Consider the following 27,520-nt stretch of genomic DNA (forward strand, 5'->3'; position numbering starts at 1 on the left):
ATGCTGAGCCCTAGAGCATCATTTGTACAGAACTAGAGCATCAGTGTCTTCGGAGGGTTATATAGAGTTGATGTAAACTTTTAAAGTTAAAACAACTCCAACGTGGAAACTTGAGTTAAAGTTTGGATCTTTACTTCTAAAACACTCAAAAAATTAAATAAGCAATATGTTACTCTCTGAAGAGGAACCACTCAAGTGTCTTCAGAGTATAAGTTCGTGCCATGAATGACTAACATAGTTTGTGCCATGAATGACTAACACAAGCTTATAATGCTAGAGAGAGAATGAGTAAAGTGGAGGACAGGTAGTTATAACTTGAGATTAATGAGCCACATTAATGACCCAATACCTCATTAATGGGGTATGAATCACAAAGAATATAAAGAATAATAGAATTAGAATTTCGGAATTTAAAGCACACCTTGTGAACAAGCTTCAAATCCAAAAGATCTGGTTGGAGGAAAACTTTGTGAACTTTTGAGGAAGAAGATAAGTTGCCCTTGGGACGCGTGCAAATAGTAATTGAGAAGAACTAGAGAAGAACAAACCAGATACTATGTTAAGTCAGAATTAGATAATCTCTCCCATGCATTTAATGCATAGAAGTGAGGTGTCATGTAGGGGTACAATGGGAATTTTAATTCCTATAGGTTAAATGGGTGATTTCACTTTAATTTTGAATATTATTTAGTTTTTAATTTAAGGGACTACCTAGACAATTTACATAATCACTAAAGGTTAAATATGAGAATCTATGTAAGCCGTAGGCCCTAAAAGTGGGTCTGACGTCTGATTGTGGAATAACTGTGGTTCCAATTTTTTAAGTTGCCCAAGAAAAAAAGGTGACGTCTACCAGCTAAGAAACGTGTTCCACGGAAAAACAAAACAAAGTCTCAAATGATCATGCACAGCACTACCTTCTTCATCTTCTCTTCCTTCAATCTTCTAAATCTATCTCCCCCTTCAGACAAACCCATGGCCCCACCACCTCTCACTTTCTTAATCCTCATCCTCACACTCCTCTCCCACTTCTCCATTCCGTCCAGTAGCCTCACACAAAACGACAACGCCTTCATCTCTCTCCTCATTTCTCAAACCGGTCTCGACTTCACCAAGGACATTTTAGTCAACCAAGCTATATCTTCCTTAACTCCACTTCAAATCCCGACAGTAAAAAAATCAGTTAAAATACCAATCATTGGAACTGTTAGTGTTGTACTATCTAATATCACTATAAATGATATAAATGTTTCTTCCTCTTTAATTAAGCCTGGTGGTACTGGTATTACTATTGTTGCTTCGGGTGGTACTGGTAATTTGACTATGGATTGGGCTTATTCTTATTCTACTTGGGTTTTTTTTGTTCCTGTTAAGATTTCGGATCATGGGTCTGCTTCTATTCAGGTCAGTTATGATGCTTAAATTTTTTTTGTTTAATATGTATTGTGATTTATTGTTAGTGTTGACTTGACTTTTATTTGTAATTAAGTTTTTGGAAATAATTGATTGCAATAGAATAAAGAAAAATTAGAAAATTGGATTTGTATATATGTTGTTTTGAGGTTGTTCATGGGTTGAGGGTTAATATGGAAAAGTTTGATTGTAAGACAGGGAATTTCCCTTCTAGATTAGTAGATAACTAGGCTTTTGTTTAGGTGAAGCCATTTGGGAGCCGAGAGATTTAGGAGGATGCTTGGTAGGTGGAAAGAGTGTCTGAGATTCTCCTTTCCAAAAGTTTCTGAGCATCGTTTCTAGTCTTCATGTGTTCTTCTTTCATATGCTCATATGTGTTTGTCTTAGATTAGAGGCATTCCCTGGAATGATAAATAGGAGAGGTATAGGTACCACTTTGCTGGTTGGGATAGCGTGAGAGTGTCTACATAGGCAAGTGGTTTGGGACACAAGTGATCGCAGGAGAGTTTAATCAAGCTTTACTAGGTGTGGAGCCACGGTAATCAGTTCCCAGTATTTGATTTAAAAAGAGGGAAGCTTTCTGGAGCTATGTTTGTTTCGAGTTGGTATTGGTGAGGGGGTTCGTTTTTGGGAGGATGTTTAGGTTGATTATGAAGTATGAACCTCTTTCTCAAAGATTCCTTAGGTTACATGTTTTTTTGAGTTTAAAAATCGCTTTGATTGTTTGTTCATGCGTGAACATAATTGTATTTTCACTTGGGACCTTGAGTTTCAGTACTCTCTAAGACATTGATATTGTGAGCGTGGCACACAAAAAGCTGGGTTCTACTATTAGGTGAGATAGGACAGTGATAATTGTCTTGATAAGAATTTTGCACTTTCTTACTAAGAACTCCACTTATTACTCCATACCTAAGCCTAATTTTCCTTGTACCTCAGTTGGGCCTCCAAGGTTCCAGCTAAGTTCAATTTTTAGTGTGGTATGCATTGTTAAGCTGGGCGTTAACCATTGATGACCTTAAGAAAAGAATTTCATGGATTTTATTACTAATTACGGCCCTTTGTTGGAACTGGCAGTGAGTATGTGAATCATACTATCATATCATCCTTTGTTATCCTTTCTCTTCGCGGGTTTGGAGTTTTCTACTTTGTTTCTCTGAGATATATCTTGTTTGTCCTGGTTTGATGAAGAGTTTACTAGCCTCATGGAGCTTTAGGTGCATTCGAACAGAGGATTACGTATGTATGATGGTTTGGTGTATAATTCCTTTTGCTCTTGTGTGTGGTGTGATGGAGAGAAAAGGAAAACATTTTATAGGTGAGGTGGTGTCTTTGGAGGTGGTCATTATGTCTGTTAAAGGGCTTTTATTCTTTTGGTCTATGGTGCACAACAAGATGTGGACTACCTATTTTGGGCATTTCGAGTGGAGTTGGGAAACCTTTTTGTATGGACCACTTGTGTTTTCGTTGTGTTATTATGGTGCGCTCTTTGTCTTTATCTTTTAAGTTTTATTTTATTTACTTTTTGTTATCCTTCCAGTGTTTTGATAGTCCTTGTATTGTTAGAATGTCACCTCATTTCTTCTTTTGAGTGGATATCAATATGCTGTATTTATCTCAGTAAGTATTTTCTTTAACTTAAGGTGGAAATTACACTTTAAATCCTATGCTCATTGAACTTATGTTTATGAGAGTAGATATCATAGGGTTTCATTCAGAGGGACTCCAAATTTGGTCTCACCTTGACACAACGGCACCATCATTTTGTGCCTAGGCTTACTCATCATTAGATGCAACTAGAAGAATACTTGCAATCATCAGAGCTTTTTTTGTTCACAATTTTATATTGATTAGATGTGCTCTCCTGTTATGCATTCTATGCCAGCCTTTTAAGACATTTCACATGCTGTCAAATATAGTTAGACCTTGCTAGTGGAAGAGCGTGATAGGTTGTGGAGGCGAGGGGTCAAATTTAGATCTGGTGAGACTAACGTAGGATGCTACGTTGGTCATAGTTCAGGTTCTTACGGGGGTTGGATGTTAGGGTATCCAGAGCGGTCTTGAGGGGTTTTAGAGAGAGATCAGGTATGGTCTAGGAGACCAAGTTGGAATCAGATTTTGGGACAATAACTCGATAGCAGAGAGACCGTTGTTCTTGGACTTTCCAAGATCTATGCCATCTCAAATTTTGAAAAAGTGCCATATTTGTGAATTCATGCGGTTAAATAATGGTAATCTTAGTTGGGACTTGGGCATTTAGGTTGCCATGACAAATAGTGACACTATGAGCTCTATCGTCCTCATATTGGGGTTGGAGGCAATTTCAACTGTACAGACCGGGAAGAGATTTTCGGATTTGGGCTATAGGCAAGAATAGGAGATTCCCGGCCAAATCCTTTTATATCTCCTTAGCTTCTCTGATAGATCTTGTTGGCGGACACTTCAACAATGACAAACACTAATAATGGTTAACAAAAACAAATACCTAAACAAACACCTTTTGGTCATTTTCACTCAAGTGGTAGTAGACTATGAAGCATAGACACCGACACACGACATGGATGCGACACTAACATGCCGACACGGCATTTCTCAAAAATATAGGACACAGATGTGTCATGGACACATTAAATATATATAATTTGATATTGAGCATTCTCCACCAAATTCAAATTAAAATGCCAACTCTAGTTCATAACATATAACATGGCCAATTCTAACACATTAAATAGCAACTTACTTTTCTAACAACCCAATAATTTTTGGAAGTTAAGTACACAATAAGAGGTGGAATAAGCAATGGAAAATTCATAAGAAGTTCAAAAGAAATAGAAGAAAAAGTAATTAGGGCTTAGTGATGAGACAAAAGTTCAAGAGAGAGGGTAATGAGAGACTACGGAGAAAGGAGAGAGATGAGCAAAGACCAACCTGATGCAGACAAAGAACTAGGAGAGGTGATGGTGATGGAGATGAACCAGATGAAGGAGAATAACAAGGAGAGGTGTTGGTGCAATCATGCCTCCTTTCTCTTAATCACGCGAGTGAAGTAAAACCCCTACTAAGTCATGTTTCTTTTTAAAGTTCTTATTCCCAAAAAAAAAACCTTCATAAGTGTCCCCAACGTGTCGGAAATTCCAAAAATTAATTATTAAATCCGACACTCCAAATCGCGTGTCGCTGTCGGATACATGTCGGACACCAATACTCTGTCTCTAGAGGGAGTGTCAGTGCATCACTAGTAGATCTATCTGCATGTGGGGCTGATATATTATTTTACGCCCATATCTACTTGGTTCTTGGATAGATCTACTTGTTTCTGGGAATAAATTACCAGTTCCTGTTTTTGTGGTTGTCGGTTTGTGCCAATATAATATTTGTGGGGTAACCATGAAGATCAACTGTAACAGGTAAGAGTTTGAGCTACGTTGGTGTGGGATTGCAGGTTAGAGTGCAATTTCAGTAACAGAGCAGGGAAACAGTGTTTAGAAAGGGTTTCTTATCCATTGAAGGGTAGAAATGGATGGTTAGAAGGATTGAGGAGAGTGCAGAGAAGTGTGGGTGTCCATAGTGAAGAAAAGCAATGGTGGAGAGATTCTTTGTCCTTGGTAGATTTATCTCTTGTATAGAATCATCAAGGCAGGTATCTTAGACTAAATATTACTCCAGGATAGTAGAGGATAATAGGGCTGAGACTATTTGTTTATTGTAAGAAGAAGGGAGGAAGATCTTTTCCCTAAGTCTTAGAGATTTTACTGACTTGAGTTGTAGGGGTGGCAGGGTTAGAGGTAGGAGCAAGTGTAGGGACGAAAGTGAAGGCAGAAGCACAAATTGTAGTTAGCTGATCAATGAAAGACCCTTCAGTGGGATGGGAGAGTCTCTTTAGCTCACCCACCAGGCCTGACCCAATACCTGACTGACAATAGCTCAGTGACCCAGTACCACAAGAAGGTGGTGGTCCTTCCAACATTAGAACTTCTTCTGTACCCTTATTTGCCATGTCATTGCCTTTTAGGTTCTCCCCTCTCACCACTGAAGCAGTGCTGACTGGTTCAGAATTCCCTATGTCCAATGGCTTAATCTCCGCCAGCATATTAAACTTGAATTCTTTCCCTTCCGCTTTAACTGTTATTGGCTCAAAATGTGTGACAGGTCTATCGAAGTCGATTAACACTTTCACAGTTTCCAAGCTCTCAAATAACCAAGTGGAGGGGTGGATTTTTATCACCGTTCCAAGCTTTTCCTCCATATCTGAAATGGCTTGTACCCCAAAAGATAAATGGCATCCCCAAAACATACACCCATCTTTTTTTACACTCGTACCACTCTTCTGGAATGATGTTACATCCAATCATCCGTGGAAGAAACTGAACTGAGAAACCTTCAAAGACTAGCTCCTTGATCTCCAGCAAAGTTGTCCCTCACTTGGAGCTCATTTACAAACAAGATTGCTTGGTTCAGAGCGCAAGGTCTCATTTTTGGTTCCACAAGGAACACAAAGATCTTACTCAAGACTTCATTCACCCATGGCGGCTTGTGTTTCTGATGAAACCCTTATCACCACCCCTGTTGCCCAAAGGGTTGCTGACACTGGAACCGACACCGTGACCCGCACTTCTTTCCTCCCCCCTTGCTCCTTCCGTAGTTCAATCTATATACATTACACCCATTTCCCTTTGTTTTCTCCAAGTCGTGCTCGCAAGTCTGATTTATAAGTTTGGATGTGGGTAAAAAATCCATGGATGAAAGTGTGGCCAGATCCGCAGTGAGTGGGAACATGCTCAATGATGGTGGTGAAATGGGTCAGGGGTTTATATCTGATGGGCCGAGCAAGAATGTTCAAGATGCAGGCCTTGGTGGGCCTGAAAACAGAATCGAATGGACCGATGAAGAGGAGGACAGGGGTAGGGAGACCCAAGGACTAGGCATTGAAAAACTTGTTGGTCAGATTGCTAGACCAAGCCCATCAAAAGGTGAGGTCAGCCTGGCAGCCAACTTAAGCCCAAATTCATTGAAGTACAGTAAAGAGAAAAGCAGGTAGAAAAGTTTATCAAAAGCAAGACTATGTTCTTGATTGTAGCAAACTTTGAGAGGCTACTGGAGGAACCTAAGGAAGAGGAGCACAAGGAAAATGGGAAGTCACTCGAGCTTTAACAGCAGAAGAAGGGATGCTGAGTTTAATAGATTCCAGAGGAACTTATGGATGCTGTTACAAAGGATAGCAACTTTCATGATAAAGTTAAAAGGGGATGTGGAGTCTTTAAAGAAGCTGATAGTGGCAGCACATGAAGGGGGACGCGGTAGGACGGAGACGCTGGTACAGAACAAGGGCAGGAGCAGCATGATAGAGGAGGGTACAAAGGCAGTAAAGAAGCCAATGAACATGAAAGAGAACCTGATTCAGTTTGGGTAGCAGTGGGGTGCTAAGGTGAACACGAGCAAGAAAAAACTTCTCAAGCTTATTGAGGAGAAGAGATGTATTGAAGAGAACAGGGCGGTTGAGCCGATAGAGGAAAGTGGCAGCGAATACTTCGACAACATCAGTGATAGAAGATGAGCATATCGACGTAAGTTGCTCAGAGGAGGCGGGGGTGGAATTGGAAGAGGAATAGGGAGGTGGTCTGTCCTGTGGGTAGCCTGGTCAGTTGGAAAAGGTTCAGGTTTAGGTCTTTGGGTTTTTTAGGTGTTTCTCTTTTGTATTTTATTTTGGATAAGCTGATATGTTGATTTTATTTTGTTCTTTTGTTACTGGTATGACCCAACTACAAGTAACCCTGGTTACTTGGGTTGGGTATTGATGTAATAGAGGTGCTGTTTATCAATATAATGTTAATTGATTTTTACTTGTCAAAAAAAAACACACACCTAAATCTAGCTTTTAATCTCCAAGAAGAACAATTCTCAGATAATAATGTTCAATAAACAACCCCAAAACAGTAAAGGCTAACATGCCTTTAAATGAAAAAACTCAACTACTAAATCTAACTGGAATCCAATTAGGAAACCACCTGAATAGTCTATTACTTATACTAAAAATAGAATAGAATAGTAATTACTAATCATGATACTATAACTAAAGAACACGATTAGAAGGGCCATGGTTCATTGATGTTGCATTAAGGATGACATCAGCATAATGTCATAATGCTACTGCATCGTTCTCATCTTTGTATAACTGTCGAGGTAGCACTATTCCTGATTTTAAGTCTTTATATTCAGTCAGAAAAAATACTTCGCTACTTTTTTATGTGGTGCACAACTCGTAATTGTTAAGTTCTACCCTTTGTGTATTGTTGATGGCGAGTCAGTTAGTCACACTCTCATCCATTGTCCCTTCTCATCATAAAGAGATTTGGAGTCACTTTGTGAGTCAATCTGGTGTATATTGGGTTTTCCTCGGTTAGTGAAAAATTTGTTGGTCTATTCGGTACTAAGGTCAATTCTCCTTTTTGTGTTGTCTGTGGAGCATTCTACCCTTTGCTAATAGTACAAATATTAATGGTTGTGTGGCTTCTATGGCTAAGGTTATTATAATGACCAAAGGGTTCAATTTCCTTTGGTTAAAAGTTTGGGAGTGTAAAGACACTCTGTTTGGGGACTTTTATTCATATGGGATCCCTTGCGCGGCCAAATATGATCAAAGTTTCTAATTCTTTGTTTTTATTTGTATTCTCCTTGTACTTCTCATCTTCATACTTCTTCTTGTTGTATTATTGTGGGGTACCTCATCCTACAGTATTGGTATTTGGACTATGTATATATGTAGGCACATTTTACCCAGTAGGAAAAAAAAAGGTTTGAAAAAGTCTGGTTTATGATGACAATGGTGGAATCAGTTTTGTAGAGTGACAATCACTTTGTACTATGAGAAACATATGGGATTGATGCTTCCGCCTGAGCAGAATTCTTCATTGCTGATATTTGTACTTTATTAGATGAACTTTGCATTTCAAGATATACTTGCTGATACCACCTCCAGCATTGCAGACTGTCTATAATTCTTTTTTGTTACACATGTTTATGCGTTCTTCATCTTTGTCTCTCTTTCAACAAAAGAAATTGATGACTGCTGCTTCTAGGTAAGGTTGATGGCATGGAAGTGGGGCTTACGCTAGGCTTGGAGAATCAAGAAGGAACTCTGAAGTTGTCACTCATGGAATGCGGTTGCATTGTGAAAAGTATATCTATCAATTTAGACGGTGGAGCATCTTGGTTTTATCAAGGGTACAATATTCTTTTTTTAAATCTTGATTTGGTTTTAAGATGCATTGTCCAATCTTATGTGCTTTTGTCATGTTTGTATGCATATGATGTAATTCTCTTCCTACATGGCTTTGTCACATGATATCAGACGCATACATCCATATTTCATCAATGTACTAAACAGTGCATGAGCTGGCACGGGAAGGGGAACTGAAAAAACTTGTGCAGGATTTTCTGCCCGCCAAGAAAGTCTTAAACCCCAAACCGTTTTCGCATTAAACAATACGAATGTGCCCCAAACAAAACCATATTTGAACCTCGAACCACTTTGACCAATAGTTTGCACAGGTACTTCAAAATTGAAGCTGTACCCGTGTCAGGTATTTTAACTGAAAATGCCGTATCTCCAGAGTGTCCCTGCCGTGTCTAAGCCATACCCGTGCAACACAGTTGAATTAATGGAAGTCACACAAACCAAAATTTTTTTGCAAAATAATACTCTCAAGAAATTTTCTCTTTACTGTTAGAGGGGCATCTCTAAAGGAATTCATTGTTGGTCCATTTTAAACCAACACCTACAAAGCTTTTCAATGCCTGTAGGTGAATTTCACTTTTCCCTAGCAAAGAGATTGATGACAGAGTTGGGAGACAACTAAAGTCTTGCGAGTTGAGTCTCAGTGGAAGCGTGCCTATCTTTTTGTTCTTCTCTTAGAGTTGTTATAGAAATTGTGATTTGTGAATACTCATTGATTACTGTACTAAAATAGTAGCCGCCACAAGTTCAATAATTATCTTGATCTTCTCTTTTGTTATTTTTCTTTGGAACTTTTGTTTTTGGGGTTGTAGATGGTCAGATTGTTTGTAGATACTCAAATGAATGACTAATTGCATGACAACCGTTAATGTACTTATCATTGGTAGGAACATTGGAGAATTTTAATGTTATGCATTCTTTCTTTTGCTCCTTTTTTCTTGTTACCTTTTGTGTTTTTTTCCTCTATGTCGCTGTTGTGTTGAAAAATAGGACAACCTTTTGTGTTCTTTATGTAACTAGTCCTTTATCTTATCTCTAGGTTGGTGGATGCATTTGAAGGAAAAATAATATCTGCAGTGGAGAGTTCAATTAACAAGAAAATTAAAGAAGGCATCTTAAAGCTTGATTCCTTGTTACAAAACCTTCCAGAAGAAGTGCCTGTGGATGACATTGCTTCTTTGAATGTTACATTTGTGAGCAATCCTTTTCTCGGTGATTCTTCAATTGGGTTCGCAATTAATGGGCTGTTTACAGCCACAGATCAACCTCCGGTTCTAAACTATGGTCTGAAGAATTCGCCACCTGTAGTTACCTGCAAGGACCCATCAAAGATGCTTGGGATATCATTAGATGAAGCTGTGTTTCACTCCGGATCAGTCGTATATTACAATGTAGGTTTATATCTCTAAACCTTGTATGTTTGCTTTGCTACCAAAAAAATAGGGATGGGGACAGTTGGGAATTTCTCTCAGGAATTTCTAATTTAAGTTTGGAATCCTATTACGCATATAAATTGTCAGATTAGCCAAAAGTATGAACACAAATTTTGTTGCTCTTGGCAACTGTATCACAAATTTGCGAGGAGCAGGATCTGATTCAATCAGAACCCAGTTCCATATAAATAAGTGAAAATGTGTGTAAGTACACATGGTAGACAATGAAAAATCAGTAAAATGTCATACCCTCAGATGTTATGGGATCAAGAAAGTTGACCAAAGTAGGATCCAACAAGGCTTGCAGTTCTGCCGGCACCGTAGTCTTGAAGCTGCAGGTACCACTACCATCTCCAACCCTAGTGCGGCCTACTTGGCCATCTACCAAGCCAGCTTTCACTTCAGGCCTCTTTTCTTTGCTATGTTAGTTGTTTGTCTCCTCTATATTTAATTCTTTTTCGTAGCATCACTTTTCTTTTATTACCCATCACAACGTCTGTTTCGCGTTTTCCTTTATTTTTCTTCGTGATCTCCCTTCCCAATCTCTGTCTGCGAAGTTTTTTTTCTCACTTTGTTTAGATTTTGTTAGTGTATCTTTCACTTCAGAGAAACAAATAGAGCTGCTGATTACTTGGTGTCTCTATCTCGTAATAACTTATGTATGTACTTTGTACTTCCTCAGAGACAAAAGTTAGATGCAGGACAACAAGCGAGGAGAATTTTATTAGAAGTTAATATCAGTAGGGTCCGACTAACCCTAAGACTGATTAAGGAAAAATTAAGGTTCTGAGATTCTTGTGTGAGAATTGTCTTCTACATCAAAGAACAAGGTAGTTTTTGGATAAGTAGAAGAAAAAGGTCGTGAGACCCGAACTTCAACATGAATGAGCACAGGACGACATGAATTGTCGTATTAATAAAGTTTGTCTGTATGTTCCCACGGCGACAAGCTTAGAACTTAATTGAGCACTGTGATTTTCATTCAAGGCAACAGAAAACTCGAGGACTTTTTGTACATTTCACGTGTGGGACGGTCCTATTTTAAAAGCCAAGATTGAAGGTCTTAACCCTCAAATATAGTTTCCTTGAATGTAAATACAAATCAAAATTGAAAAGCTTGTAGACACAATGGTCAGTACATTCAAGTCTAGGGTAAGATACATGCAAGGGGACTTCCATTTCGAGTTAATGTATTGATAACTTATTCTTTTTGTGGTCAGTCAGGACTTATGCAATGGACTGTGGAGAAGGTGCCAGAGCAGTCTCTTCTAAACACTGCTGGGTGGAAATACGTTGTGCCCCAACTGTACCGGAAGTACCCAAATGATGATATGAAGCTTAATATTTCTGTATCTTCTCCTCCAGTCATTAGGATTTCTTCGGATAAGATTGATGCTACTGTTTACTCAGACATGACAATCAATGTTTTGGATGCCAATGAAATAATACCAGTTGCATGCATCTCAGTGGTATGCTTCTTTTGCAATATGCACTGTCTCTTCGTCTATATCCAGTATTTTTGTGTTTCACCTTCAGTGTCTTTGTTATATATTGCTCCTTAATTTTTTTTACTATTGTCCTCTTATAAGTACGCTTATATACTATCAGGTTCATATTTTAAATTCCAAGAATTATTTTCACATTTCTACACATATGGTTTTTTCCTTGTTTTGTTTCATTTATCTTCTACATATATTTTCACATTTCTGCATCATCTCCCCCATAAAGTTGATATTGTAGTAATGCCCTTATTTTTCACTTTTTGGTCTTACCTTCTTGACCATATAGAATTACCTAAACACACCTTTACAGAGCAAGTATGATATTTCCCAAATTCCCATAAACCAATGTTTGATTTTAGAAACTTAAGTGCAACATGTCAATATCCTGTGACACTTATCCACAGGAATAGCCACAACTCTACTGAGATGTATGTTAGAGATATGATTTTTCTGTTATATTTATTTACATGTTCTTTATGTGTATGGTGAAACTATCATTGATGTGGGTGTATTTAACATTATTGTTTCTATAATATAAAAGGGCCCACGGTCTGGAAAGAAACATAGATGTGAGATTTTTCTCTCTTTTCTTCACAAACCCTATGACTAAAACTTTACATGGTATCAGAGCCTTAGGGTTGATCCTCTCTCTCTCATCTACTCAGCCACATCTATGTTTACGAATTTTTTTTAGGTTATGAAAAATACCTATATGGTGTTTGATGTTTTATCTGGTTGCTATTCGATGTGTGTGCTGCTGATATTTGGTGTTGGTTGTTGTCTCGTCTGCTCGTGAATCAGTTCTGGTGGTAATTTTGTTTTATCAGACTTTCTTTGTGATTGGCTGTTTGTGATTATTATTCATGACGGAGGAAAAACAACCACCACAAGCGGTAAAGGATGATGATTTTTTGCCCAAATCCATTACTGCTAAAAAACTAATGACATCAATTATCTAGCATGGGCTCATGCAGTATGGGTTTATTTACGGGGGAAGAAGAAACTAAAATACTTAACTGATAATCTTCCTGCAAGTACTGACATGAAGCATGAAGATTGGATGTGTGAAGACTATTGTGATGGGTTGGTTATGGCATAGTATGGAGCCCCACATTGCCACCACAGTTGCGTTCTACGATTCTTCAAAGAAAATTTGGAACTCCTTAAGTGAGTCGTTTTCTCATCAAAGCAATGTGTCTCGGGTGTATGACCTGTATGAGCAAATTTTTGCTACAAAAAAGTCTGGAAGAACCTTTTCAGAGTACTATGGTACTCTTAAAAATTTATGGGAGCAACTACTACAACATAGACCCTTTACAGCTGATTTGGAACAACAAAAGCGTCACTGGGAGGAGTTCACAATTGCTACTCTATTACGTGGGCTAGATCAAGAGTTGAAGGGTTTTAAAGATAAGATTCTCGCCATTGAATCTTTACCTACCACTGCTAATGCGTATTCACGACTTTTAAGATCTTCACTAGGCCAAAGTTCCAATCCTAGTCTTAATCTTACAGAGTCATCAGCCTTTGTCTCTAGCAATGCAGGTCGAGGTGGTTTTCGTGGAGGTCGTAGTGTACGTGGTGGACTATTGGTGGAGGAGGTGACCGAAAGTGTGATCATTGTGGTGGAACCAATCATATAGAACCCTACTGTTGGATTAAGTGGGGTAAGCCAGAATATGTGCATCAAGTTTCTGACGCCCAGCAGCCAACACAACGACCCATTTCATCTAGGCATGTGCCTTCTAATTCTGCTACTTGTGATGCACTTACCACTCAATTGAGCGAGCTAGTTCAAACATTGAAAAACGTGGCTCCCCATTCATCGACCTCTACTACTATCTTGGTTAATTCAGGTAATGTTGCATGTGTGACCCATTCTTCTCCCTCATGGGTCATTGATTCAGGAGCTAGCTCTCACTTATCTGGTACTGCATCCTTCTTTTCTGATTTGACTCCTATAAACCACCAGATTGTATTAGCTGATGGGTATTCCCGTCCGGTACAAGGGATAGGTGATTTGCACCCTAGTTCTTCTTTGTCTTTACCATCTAGTCTCTATGTACCCAAGTTTCCATTTAATCTGCTTTCTGTAAGCCAGCTGACCAAAACTTTGAATTGCTCGGTAACCTTTTCTCTATCTTCTTGTGTATTTCAGGACCTCTTGACAAAGAAGACAATTGGTTCGGGGCATGAGAAAGATGGACTATATTTTCTAAATTTTGGTGAAATCCCTACTTCTTCATCTGCATTGAGTGCTGTTGTTTCACCTCTTCAATGGCATTTCCACTTAGGTCACCCATCGTTAGCAAAGTTGCGGCTAGCTATCCCTCAATTGGGTCATGTGTCGAGTCTAGAGTGTGAGGCTTGCCAGTTAGGCAAACATCATCGTAGTTCCTTTCCTAGTACTAGTCATAGTCTTCAGTCAGAGTCTTTTAATGTAGTTCACACGGACATATGGGGTCCTTCTCGAACCAAAAGTATGAATGGATATTTTTATTTTGTTATATTTGTTGATGATTTTTCTCGAATGACTCGATTATTTATGATGAAAGAGCGGTCTGAGTTGCCTCGCATTTTTTCTGCATACTATAACAAGATTTTTACTCAATTTGGTAAGCGAATTAAAGTTATCCGATCTGACAATACCTTGGAATACACTCAATCTATTATGGACTCCTTTTGTGTTGATCGAGGTATCATTCACCAGACTAGTTGTGCTCATACCTCCCAACAAAATGGGATTGCAGAACGAAAGCTTCGCCATTTGTTAGATGTTGCGCGTACCTTGAGGTTTAATATGCACGTACCCAAATATTTTTGGGCTGATGCCGTCCTTACTACTTGTCACCTTATTAATTGTATGCCACCTCTAGTTTTGGGTAATCAAACTCCTTTCTCTCTTTTATATTCCGATAGTTCTCCCTGTCAGCTAACCCCACGTGTTTTTTGTGGTTGTGTTGCCTTTGTACATATCTTGGATCCTGGTCATGACAAGTTATCTCCCTGTGCTCACAAGTGTGTGTTTCTTGGGTACTCTCGCACTCAGAAAGGGTACTGTTGTTACAGTCCTGATGCACGACGTTATTTTGTGAGTGATGACGTTACTTTTTTTGAGTCCACTCCTTTTTTTTCATCACCTGGTCGAAGTTTATTTATGGATCTTATATCATCTCGTGCTGGGTAGCATTCCTTGCCTTCACCTACTCTTCCAATGCCGATAGCATTGCCCAGTGATCCTCCTCCACCTACTCTTCCAATGCCGATAGCACTGCCCAGTGATCCTCCTCCCTTATAGGTTTACCAACACTGCAAATATCGACGAGGTGTTTCTAATGCTCCGAAACCCGCTACTTCTCAGTCAAAGGCTCCTATTGCTTCCTCCTTTGATTCAGCTAATGAACCTATTGCAAAAAGGAAAGGTACATGTTCTTGCACTCTACATCCCATTAGCAATTTTGTGTCCTATCATCGTCTTTCCTCTTCATTGCAGTCATTTGCTTTCACTCTTTCTTTTGTTTCTATTCCTTCCTCTTATGAACAGGCATTGTCTTCACCTGGTTGGAAACGTGCTATGGATGAAGAAATGAGTGCTCTTTACAAAAATCTTACATGGGAGCTTACTCCTCTCCCTGGTGGGAACATACAGTAGGATGTCGTTGGGTCTTCACTATTAAATACCTTCCCGATGGTTCTATTGAGTGCCATAAGGCGAGGTTGGTGGCTAAAGGATACACACAGAGATATGGAGTTGATTACTTAGAGACTTTCTCTCCTGTGCTAATCGTTCTTGGTCGTTATATCAGCTTGATATAAAAAATGCTTTCCTTCACGGTGACTTACAAGAAGTCTACATGGAGCAACCTCCTGGTTATGTGGTTTTGGGCAGCGAGCACCTTGTTTGTAAACTGCATAAGGCTCTTTATGGCCTTAAGCAGTCTTCTCGTGCATGGTTTGATCATTTTAGTGCTGTTGTAATTGGCTTGGGCTTCTAGCGTTCCAACTCTGATCACTCTGTCTTTGTGCGCCATTCCTCAGGTGGTACCATTGTTCTTATTGTATATGTTGACGATATTATTATTTCTGGAGATGATTCTGAAGGAATTACATCGCTGAAAATGTATTTTGGCCAAAAATTCCATACAAAAGATTTGGGTGCTCTTCGGTATTTTCTTGGGATTGAAGTTGCTCGCTCTCGTCAGGGTATCTCTTTATCTCAAAGGAAGTATATTCTAGATTTGCTTTCTGAGACGGGTTTTTTGGGTGCTCGTCCTATTGATACTCCTATGGATTCTACTGTCAAATTGGATGGCGAGCAGGGGGAGTTGTTTGATGATGTGGGCAGATACATATGCCTAGTTGGGAAGCTCATTTATCTTACAGTTACTCGTCCAGATATTACTTATGCGGGTGTGTCGTGAGTCGCTTTATGCATGCTCCACATCAACCACATTTTGATGATATTTGTCTCATTTTGTGATATTTGAAAGGTAACCCAGGGAAGGGTTTGTTGTACCAGCCAATGTCTTCTTTGTGCGTGACGGGATATAGTGATGCTGATTGGGCTGGTAGCCATTCTGATAGACGGTCTACATCTGGCTATTGCACCTTCGTTGGGGGTAACCTTGTGACTTGGCGTAGTAAAAAGCAAAATGTAGTTACTCGTTCTAGTGCAGAAGCAGAGTATCATGTGATGGCTCACACTGCTTCTGAAATGTTGTGGGTTCATTCTCCCTTGAGGGACATGGGTATTGATGTTCCTACTCCAATGCAAATGCATTGTGACAATCAGGCAGCTATCTATATTGCTAGCAATCCTGTCTTTCATGAACGCACAAAGCATATAGAAGTCGATTGCCACTTCATTCGTGACCTACTATTGAAGAAACAGATTACTACTCCCTATATTCGATCCAATGACCAGCTAGGTGATATATTCACGAAGCCATTAGTTCGCCATGTGTTTCAAACTCTTTGTTTCAAGCTGGGCATGTTTGATGTGTATGCTCCAGCTTGAGGGGGAGTGTTTGAGATATGATTTTTCTGTTTTATTTATTTACTTGTTCTTTATGTGTATGGTGAAATTATCATTGATGTGGGTGTATTTAACATTATTGTTTCTATAATATAAAAGGGTCCATGGTCTGGAAAGAAACACAGACATGAGATTTTTTTCTCTTTTCTTCACAAACCCTATGACTAAAACTTTACAATGTATTTACTGATATGTCACTCAAAATCAATATCACAAAAGCTGTTAATTGAAAGGCCACTCTCATTTCTAGAGTTTCTTAACAGAATTTTTGCAGTTTTGAGATGGAGGATTGATTCTAATTTAATGTTCTCTGTTTATCTTAAAGCATTTAACCCAAGGAACAAATGCATCGAAAACAAATTTCACCTATAGTTTTCTATCAACTTCAACTTTGGGTTTTAGCACATGGGTTCTTTTAGTGATCTGTGTGGATTTAGAATGAGATTTAAAAGGAAAGGAGAAGGAAGATATGTAGCTTATTGTGGCAATGGTGGCATTGAGGCACCGGTGGGATGGCAGGAAAATGAAGTTTTTAGTGGAGTGTGGGTATGAAGAAGATGAATCTTATTCCTTGGATTGACCTAGACAAGAGTGGGGGTGATTTCACAAGAGAGAATCCTAGCCTCTGGAGGAGTGTGTTACGATTTTGACTTGTGGCACTTGAGATTTACACATAAACTTGGGCAAAGGGGGGTTTATTGGTAATTTCAAACATGTATGGGTAACTTTATCAATTCCTTACTCTTGATCAATTGGTTAATAGTCGGCCAGTGTTGACTGGAAGGACTCATAGTCTCTACTTTCGATAGATATTTGGGGGCATATCTAATTCCACCATTCTTGTGGGGAGCATGTCTAAAAAGCTCTTTCCCTTTTAAGTGAAACTAAACCAAGGTTGTTTATGCTTTTCTTTGGAGATGTATATCTTGTCAATGGTGGCCCATGGCTCCACCCTAGCCAAGATATGTCGTTTTAATTTCCAAGTAACATGGACACTTAGGGTGTGTTTGTTAAATTTTAGCTCATGGAAAGGAAAGGAAATAAAATTGGTAGTCCACTATGGAATGGAATGGAAATGAAATAATTCTAAATGGTATGTGTTTGGTAAACTGGAGAAAGGAAAGTAAAAACTGGGAAAATGAATAATCGTATTTGTTTGCAAAAGCTATGGAAAGGAATAATTGTATTGTTGGGTGTGCTAGTAGTAAGTCCCTAGCTATCTATTTCTTTTCATTTCCACAAAATTTTCAGGGGTTCCATTTCCATGATTTTGTTTCCCTATGGAAAAACTCATTTCCTTTCCATGGGTAAATAAACACCTTAAAAACTATGGAAAAGGTGGACCACTCTTATTTTCCTTTCCTTTCCATAGTGTTTCCATCATAACAAACACACTCTTCTTAATATTCTTCAAAAAATCTGTGTCGGGCACACAGACTCGTGTCAGCACACGGGACAACACATGCATAAAATTTAAAACTACAGTTTCTTCAATATCCTAAAAGACTAGGAAAATAATATACTAATATAGTTAAAAGTCTATGATATGCCACTTTCATAGTTATTTATTTGTAAAGAGGCGCTTTGTACGGTCTTCAGCCCGAGAATTAGTTGTGGTAGTTTTCTTTTTAATCAGATGTGTCTCATGTCCTACTTCATTCATATAGGTCTCCGTATTGGACACTTGTATCCATGTCGGACACCGACACTCGTGGCTATGTTACCTAGTAATTGATTTTAGTTTCCTGAGAAGAGTTTTAGGGTCTAAGGGAGCTGTTTAGTAGAGATTAGGCCTGGTAATCGGGACAGTTTAAGTGTTAATTGGTTGCTAAACGGTTAAGGAGTGCATAGCAATTAGGCCTAGTAATCGGAATAGATCAGGAATTAATCGGGAACTAATCGGGTGTAATCCCGAGTAAGTTTTTCTCTCCCCCTAGGTAACAGATAACACATGCCACAAATAACTAATAGCTTAAAAAGAATGCATGTTGAAATTAAATGGAAACGAGAAACGTATCAAACAATCACCAAAGTGCAAGCATAGCCTTGTTGCAATATAGTCTTCTGTCTACATAAGTCATATCAAAAACAAAAAGAATATCAAAAACACAAAGGCGTCCATGACTCTACCAAAATGCTATCATGGGGGGAGTTAGTTAAGTTGGGTTTTCTCTATCACGGGGTTTTGGTCTATAGCTTTATTTATACATATCAAGTTTTGAGAAGAACAAAAATCCCCAGACCTGTTAAGCTCCGCTTTTTCGACAGCTATTTGTGCTAAATCACCCGATTAATCAATCGGCACAAATCGGGCTATTTATTGGTCCTGCTTAGACCTGGGTAGTGCATTGTGCCTATGGCAAAAGAAGGTTTCTTTGCGCGTTTAAACTTGCATGGTAAAAGAAGGTGTCTTTGCTAGCTAGGATCCCATTCTATTATTTACTTGAAGAATCAACATTTTGACAAAACTCATGATCATCTCAAGGATAGAAAAGAATCTCGTTGCTCATCCATCTCTTGTTGGAAGTTAAAACAACTGAAAACTTCATCTGCTCATCCATCTCTTGTTGGAAGTTAAAACAACTGAAAACTTCATCCCCAAGGCTCTTCTGTATTTTACACAAATCTATCAAAACAAATTTTATAGTGTGAAGGTATCCATACTTTGGATTTTTGCGCAGCTCAAGGTTTACAATGCTCACACATTCACATTTACATATCTACAAAGCTCACTAGTCACACACACAACATTTATGTAAATTTATGACGGTTACCAATGCCCAAACGGAAAATATGGCTCGGGTTTGGGCCTATAAGTTTCTTGTCTGGCCAGACCAATTTGTACATACATAGTTTTTTTATTTTTTTGGGTCTGAACATCTGTAGATCCTGCAGGCCAGACGGTACAGGCAAACACTAGTCAGAATCCAATCTGTGAAGAGGGGCTCAGGAGAGTAATTTGGGATAAGGTGTGCTAAGGATGTTTATATTAAAGATAACTATTTGAGGCAATAGTCTATGGTGTAACTTACATCTCTTAATACTCCTACTCTTCTACATATTAAACAACCCGCTTGATTTGTAGGAAATAAATTAAAAGTTTAACATAGTTGGTAGAAGTTTCATCTTAGTGTTGACTCTTACTGTTTTGCATCTGCTAAGGTTCTGAGTGCTAATTTGTTCCATTTTGAATAGTTGTGGGCTTTTCTTGCTGCAGGTGATTAGTGCCTCGGGTTCAGTAGAAATCTCAAGAAACATGCTAGTTGGAAGTGTTGGATTGGATGATTTCACCCTGTCATTAAAATGGAGCAACATTGGTAAATTTCACATGTCTCTCATACAGGTATGTTCAAGAAGCGTGTGGATCTGACTTACTGGTACATGTTTTATTCATCAAAATTTGCATTTACTCTAGGTGTTGAATTTCCTGTGTCATTCCCTTCTTAGTTACTAAAGACTAGATTATTCAAAATAAGATTAATCTATATCTCTGTTGGGCTACACTTTTGTGGAGTCCTGAAGGATGACGGCTCATTGAAATCAGTTCATGCTTAATCTGATAACCAATACCATTGGCCATACCTATATAATGTAGCTTTCTTGGCTAGGGACCTTTCACCGCGGTTCACCAAATTATTGTTGTACTTAGGGGTTCATAACTCATAAGGGCTCGTTGTTATGGAGAAATAATGCAGGTGATTGGTTAAACAATTTATAATTTAATATACCAATAGCCATTGACCTAAGAAATTTAGCAGCCATCTTTTCTAGTTCAGTGAATTTTCACCTGAGGGCAGTAGCGTTTGACGTCGGTCTTTTCCTGCTTTCACTGTATTCAGTTTATTGTTTTTTCCATTTTTGCAGTCGGTGGTGTGGACATTCCTCAAAACTGTAGCCACTCCTTATGTAAACTCTCGCCTAAAAAAAGGATTTCCTCTGCCCATTGTTCGTGGTTTCACCCTGCAAGGTGCAGACATAGCATACGACAATTCATTGATTACAATTTGTAGTGATGTGGTGTTTAAAGACTCGTACAGTTTACTTGAGCAGATTTAAATGTACAATATTAGATGTCACTATATTAGATATGTTAGCGACTTCTCTGTCTGTATTGCATTTTTAGTGCCGAAAAGAGGAGTCAAGTTTACCTTTCCTCATGTACAGTTCCCCAATGAATCTCATTTGTATTCCAAATGAAGTGCTGTGATGCAGTTCTACTGCTAGTTCAATGTTTTATAGAATATTAAACTCGAGACTAATTACTTTGGCTGCATGGAAAGTCTGTTGGACATATGATTTGTTCACTGACATGATTCTAACCACCACGTGACTCGAAATCTTTAACTATTTAGTTGGCTTAGTCCTTCGATTTGTAGTAATTCCTAAATAATAGGACGAGTCCAGCTCTATTTATTTTGATGGTCATGTATGATCTTAACCATAATATTTTATTAAATTGCCTGGACCATTTGTGCTTTACCCTCGGCATTTTCTTTTCAGAATCAGCTTCATTGGTTAGTAAACTTAGTATATTCTATCTCAGGATTTCTTGAACATCATTCGGATCCGTAGAATGTCCAAATATAGATGATATAATGACCGCTGCGCTGTCGAAGATACCTGTTAGGCCAAAGATACAGGATGGTAATTGAGATATTTTAGATAGATGAAATTGTGATTTCTTCCTTGTTAACTTGATATTAATTGTATGAAGTGGAGAAGGATAGTTGCAGAGTAAGCTTGGGTAGATCATTTTAATGGAAAGTTGGGGCTGCGCCAATGCTGATTTCAGTGGCTGCCTACATATTGGTCGCATGGATCACCTCGGTTGCAACCCTTTGTCAAACTGCTTATCTAGGACCCAAGTGCCGTCCTAGCGAAGTAACGAGACGATGGAACGTGGTCAACAAGCGTAGAATCAATTTAAGTGGCTCTGGGCAAACCTGGGTCGATGAAGGTTGTGTGACTCACAGATTCCAGTCACTTTATCCGGCAGATGTCTTGGGCCTCCAGGCACTTGTCAGATTATTGCTCTAGCCTGTGTTTGGTCACGTGCCCATAAGAGTACCACGAGAAGGATTTTAAGCTGGTGGAACACACACACTGATATTTCAGAAAATTGTCAGTCTCAGACGATTCTCCTAACTGTTATTCAAAAGTATCTACTCTATAGAATGTGTAGTTTTTGCGAAATAACAGTTTGGAAGTAGTTAACTAGTAATTAGCTTCCTGTTTGAGAGATTCTGTCCAGACTCACACCTAGGTGGCTTCTAGGTACAATTCATCTTGCACTGGAGCTGGTAGTAATTAGGAACAAGGTACTGTAGTTACTCGCCTAATGTCACCTTAAATTGGGAATACCCTAATAGTCCCGACAATAACAACAATTTGTCCCACATGTTCTAAACTATTTCTTGCTTCATAATTTTTACTTATTTCTTCGGTTACTAGAGCGAATAGAGTTAGTTCCTCTACAAGGGAAGAAAAGTCCCTGGGTGGTAACAATATTAGTTTTACGTGTATGGATGTTTACTTTTCTTAGACAATTATACATCAATACTAGCTTGTAGGCCCGTGCATATGCACCGGTTCTTTTGAAAACATTTAGATTGTTTTTAGAAAATTGAGACTACCGTTTTAGTCGCTAATCCGTTTTAATTTTCTAACAAATTGTTTTAAATAAAGTTTTAATTAAGTTTTTTCAATTTGGAGAGAGATCAATAAGATAATAATTTCCATTTTAATTAGATATGTTAGATTTTTCCTTTTCAATAGGGGAGAAATTTTCATTTTAATAGGAGAATGATTCCTGTTTTAATTAGAAGTGCTAAAATTTGTTTTAATAAGAAAGGAATTCCCATTGTAAAAAAAGATTCTCGTTTTTCAAATAGAAAAGAAATTCCTATTTTAATAGGAGATAACGTGAAATTTTAATAGAATTCGAAAAATACCCTTTGTAGGAGCTTTAATATTAAGATATATATGTATGAATCCTTTGTTCACATCTAAAATAAGCATCGGAATAGCTAGAACGCTGAAAAGATGGAACGGAAAATAGAATTTTCTCCGCCAATGTTTTTTTTTTCGATATTCTTTTCTCCGCCAATATCGGGGAGAATGTCATTTTGTCTTTCTGATCATGTCTTATTTTGAAAGCCAAATCTTAGGGCTTATCCAATTTTGTCTAGGAAAATTCTTTATATAAAAAAAGCGACCAAAATCTAAACCGAGAACGCTCACGGTGAGGTGTAAAACGGGCCTTCCCCTGTTTTAGTTTCTTCTTATTTTTGCAACGTCCTCCTGAGTAGTATTTTTTCTTTGTTGCTAGTGTTGTAGTGTAGAGCAGCATATATGTACTGTTGGCTCTTGTTTGACTTGTCTTTATATCTCTTTGTCTATAATATGATCCTATCTTACCGACAAAAAAAATAAAGAGCAACCAAAGGGCGAGCGGTGGGATCTTAAGCCAAAAATACCCACAGAGCTGAACAGCTAGTTCAGAATGTTCTTTTTTCTCTTCACAGAGATTTTTCAGTCTGTCTAAAGTCTAAACCAATTGTCAGGATGGTTGGTTGGTTGTTACAACCAGTGACTTGGGTATGAGGGGTCTCTCTATTTGCCAATAAGCAAGCTTAAGTACATACCAAGAGACCATAGGCTATTACCAAAAAAAAGAGAGACCATAGGCTAGAATTCCACAGCCTAAAAAGCAGGTATTCATCCTCTGCCATGTTACTTGCAGAAAACACATGAGCTTTTGTTAGCAGGGTCCCATATGTATCACTTAAAGTAATCTTATCTTTTAAGCTACTTTTAGAACTTTTGCATGATTAGCACCAATAGAGAGAAAAAACAAAAAAAAAACTCTAGGCAACGGTTAGCAGTTAGAGACTAGCACAGGATGATTAAGTTGAATTTTAAAAGAAACTCTCTATCCAATTTCTTGACTAATGCAGGTTATCTTGACAAAAAGAAATTTGTATTATAAGTTGAAATACTTTATCCGACATAGAATACAAATCATCTCATTGATGTTCTCAATAAATTTGATTTCAATAGTGCAAAACCCTAAAATCCATGCAAATGTTGTTGCATTCCCAATACCTTCAGCTTTATATTCTTTTAGGATTGATTCTTTATTCTGCTTCATTAATTAGGTTTTATATATACTGTTTTTCGAGTATTACGTCGAATGTAGGATTGTAGGAATATCATGTTGCCCTTCATTTTCAATTTCTTTTTCTCATTTTTTTTTTCTTTTTATATTTATTTATTTTGTCTTACACATACTCAAAGTGAACGATCAATGAACTTGCCAAAAATATCCCACAGCATTTTAATTTATTAATTAACTCAACCTGCCGAAGAGACAAAATTTTATAATAGGCTGAAGGGTCAATGAACTTGAAATGTCATACAACGTAAGAGTCTACATCAAATTCGACAATTTGTTGCTAAATAATCAACCATGGTTGAATTTAGAATACATAATAGGTATTCGCAACTGTTAATAATCGATCAAACCATATTAAAGCTCGCTCTAGTGACTATACTTCTATGTAGACTTCTTCTTGCCGTGCAATTCTATAATCACTTATCCTTTTTGTCTGATAAATACAAGACCTAACCTTTTCATTGTCTGCTTATAAGTACAAAAAATCTAACCATAACAATGTTTGATTAAGAAAAAGCTAACTGTCCCTTTTGATTGTTACAAAACATATGATGTATTGGTAAGTATCCAATAGAAATGCGTGATTAAAATTCCGTTTAGCTTTACCAACCCCGGGGAAACTCCAAACACAAAAATTATGAACTATATCATCCAATATTATGATTTATTTTTGAGTCACGGACTCACGGGTCATGAGAGTATATCCATCCACATCCAGTAAACGAGAAACAACTTTGAGATGCAGTGGCAGAAATCAGTAAAATATAGCAATATTGTTTGGTTTTACCATTACCAACTGTCTCGATTTGCTGATATACACGAGTTCTAAATCAATCATGTGATCCGTGATGTAAACTGTGCAGAAGTTTAAGACAAAAAAAAATTTGATCGACCAGAAATTACTAATATGAGGCATCCAAATCAGTAAGAGCTAGAAGCCACCAATTCATTTGGTATCCTAGATTTTCTGAACCATGCCAGTTTAATCATAAAATAAATTGGCCCGAAGGCCTAATTTCGGGGAAAAGGAAGTCTATATAACACCAATTTTAGTAAGAGCATCTTTAGGAGAGCTACTAAAAAAACACTAAAATTTTAAACCAAAAAAACACCAAACAACTTCAGGAGTAACATCAAATTTTCGACATCAAACTATTATCCAAGCCCACGCGGCTTTCTCAAAACCGAGCCAATAAAGCCCATCTTAAAAGTCCAAGCCCACGCGGTTTTTCAAAAACCGTGCAATGTATTGTACATCAACTTTCTTTTTTATTTTCTTTCCCAATCTCTCGCGCGGTTTTCACAAAATCGCGTGATTGAAGCCCACTTAGAAGCCCAAGCCCATGCGGTGTTAGAAACACTGCGGGTTTTCAAAACCGTTTGATACAGCACCAAACCTGGAACCAAATATTGGCCAATTTGGTGTTTAGTTTGGTGTTTTTGATGTTTTCATCAACATGTGACTCCTGAAGTTAAAAAAACACCAAATTGTTGTTTGATGTTAGGTTTGTATGAACATTTGGTGTTTGATGCTAGGTTTGTATCACTCCTAAAGATGCTCTAACTCACAACACCAAATTCTAGCAATTAGTAACCCACAAACCCATGATTTCAAATTTAGTAACCCTCAAGGACAAAATAAGTTGGCATGGTCCTTTTACTTTTTTTAAATGCCAGTTATATCCTTCCGTGAAATTGAACATTTTTAAAAAATACCAGTTTAACCCCTCCATGTTATATTTAAAACAGAGAAATTTTCAAACTCAGAAACTATTTTACACTGCGCGCTGCGTTTTTAGTGGAGAGCGAAGATCGAGTTATTTCTTCAAATCTATCGCGACACCAGGTTTCAATCAATTTCATCTAATTTTTTTTTTCAATTGGTATGTATGAACTATGTTCATAGTCCTTGGGTATGAACATTGATTGGTCAATGTTCATACCCTAATGACCAATCAATGTTCATACCCAAGGACTATGACATTCATATCTAGTGTACTATAATCATTCAATGTTCATACCCAAGGACTATGAACATCGAATGTTCATACCCAATCAATGTTCATACTCAAGGACTATGAACATCAAATGTTCATACCCAATCAATGTTCATACTCAAGGACTATGAACATCAAATGTTCATACCCAATCAATGTTCATACTCAAGGACTATGAACATCAAATGTTCATACCCAAGGACTATGAACATTCAATGTTCATACCTACCAATTGAAAAAAAATTGATGTAATTATGTATTTTCACATGTATGTGCAAGTATGAACAATCAATGTTCATAGCTCATGAACAATGTTGAGGTATGAACAATGATTGTTCATACTATATTTGAAATCAAAGTATTCATGAACAATGATTGTTCATGTTTGATGTATGAACACTGTTGATGTATGAACAGTGATTTTTCATACTTTCAAATAGGTATGAACAATCCATGTTCATAACTGGATCAATGTTCATACCTATTGGATTATTGTTCATAGCTCCAATAGGTATGAACATTAATTGTTCATAGCTAATGTTCGTAATTGGGGGTTCATACCTGCTTAAAGGTATGAACAATGATTGTTCATACTAAATACACCGGGTCATTTCGTCTGGGCCGGGCTGTTAATTATTTCACGTCAGGAGTATACTTGACATTTCATCTACCCGATCCGTTTTTTATTTCGCGTCAAAGTATTCATGAACAATGATTGTTCATGTTTGATGTATGAACACTGTTGATGTATGAACAATCCATGTTCATAACTGGATCAATGTTCATACATATTGGATTATTGTTCATAGCTCCAATAGGTATGAACACTCATTGTTCATAGCTAATGTTCGTAATTGGGGGTTCATACCTGCTTAAAGGTATGAACAATGATTGTTCATACTAAATACACCGGGTTGTTTCGTCTGGGCCGGGCTGTTAATTATTTCACGTCAGGAGTATACTTGACATTTCATCTACCCGATCCGTTTTTTATTTCGCGTCAAGAGTATACTTGACTTTTCATCTATCCAGTCCTTGTGAGTTACAAACAAACTTTCAAGGATATATATATATATATATATATCAAACAAAATTTCAAGGATATATATATATATATATATATATATATATATATATATATATATATATATATATATATATATATAGGGAGGGGATCTAGGGACATATAAAAATGACACACAAAGTCACTCAAGATCTGGGCCACTGGATCATTATAGATCTAACGGTTAGGAAAGAAACTGAGAGAGCAAGTTTTTAAACCGGTTTTTTGAGTTAAACCCGGTTCAACAATGAATTAAACCCGGGTTGGAATTCTTTTATTTTCTTCTGAAAAACATAATACAAACAAAATACGAGAGTTGGGGAGAAAGAGAGAGAAGAAGCCTAAATACTTTTCTTTCCCCAAAAACATTTCCATCAATTATAAACCGGCCTCCTACTCATCTCTCTCTCTCCATCAAAATATCTTTTCTCTCTTCTTCCTTTTCCAATTTTTGTTGCTACATCAGCTCTTCATGGAGAAATCAACTCTTCATGGAGAAGAGATCTTCCCTCTCCTTTTCCATTTTGTTGAGATGAACCGAACACGAGGAAAAACGTACTTCTGCCAAATTGATTTTTTTTTTCCAGAAATTGAATTTAAAAGCAATTTCTACTGATCAATATGTTTGGGATTTTTACTAATCAATCAGTAAAATTAATATGTTTGGGA

At 37.7% G+C, this 27,520-nt stretch overlaps 1 protein-coding gene and 1 long non-coding RNA gene across 5 annotated transcripts; both read left to right on the plus strand.

Moving 5' to 3' along the window:
• The first annotated feature begins 765 nt into the window (after positions 1-765).
• On the plus strand, positions 766-20,908 carry LOC147474724 (lipid-binding serum glycoprotein family protein). Of its 4 annotated transcripts, none has more exons than XM_086581935.1 (8): positions 826-1,404; positions 8,495-8,634; positions 9,687-10,038; positions 11,301-11,549; positions 13,741-13,807; positions 19,513-19,586; positions 19,835-19,960; positions 20,482-20,908. In XM_086581935.1, exons 1-8 carry the CDS (start codon positions 898-900, stop codon positions 20,671-20,673), a joined length of 1,707 nt encoding a protein of 568 aa, XP_086438061.1. In that variant the 5' UTR covers positions 826-897; the 3' UTR covers positions 20,674-20,908. The 4 variants fall into 4 exon arrangements, with proteins under 4 accessions (XP_086438063.1, XP_086438061.1, XP_086438064.1 ...); XM_086581938.1 differs by having other exon boundaries at positions 1,265-1,404; positions 8,490-8,634; XM_086581936.1 differs by lacking the exon at positions 826-1,404 and adding an exon at positions 2,529-2,893 and having other exon boundaries at positions 8,490-8,634.
• LOC147474725 (uncharacterized) lies at positions 13,814-18,712 on the plus strand. The gene is made up of 2 exons (XR_015207371.1): positions 13,814-15,004; positions 15,127-18,712. It is a non-coding gene; the product is annotated as an uncharacterized LOC147474725 (long non-coding RNA).
• Positions 20,909-27,520: the final 6,612 nt, after the last annotated feature.

This window comes from Coptis chinensis, chromosome 9 (assembly GCF_015680905.1).
Source record: "Coptis chinensis isolate HL-2020 chromosome 9, ASM1568090v1, whole genome shotgun sequence".
NCBI lineage: Eukaryota > Viridiplantae > Streptophyta > Magnoliopsida > Ranunculales > Ranunculaceae > Coptis > Coptis chinensis.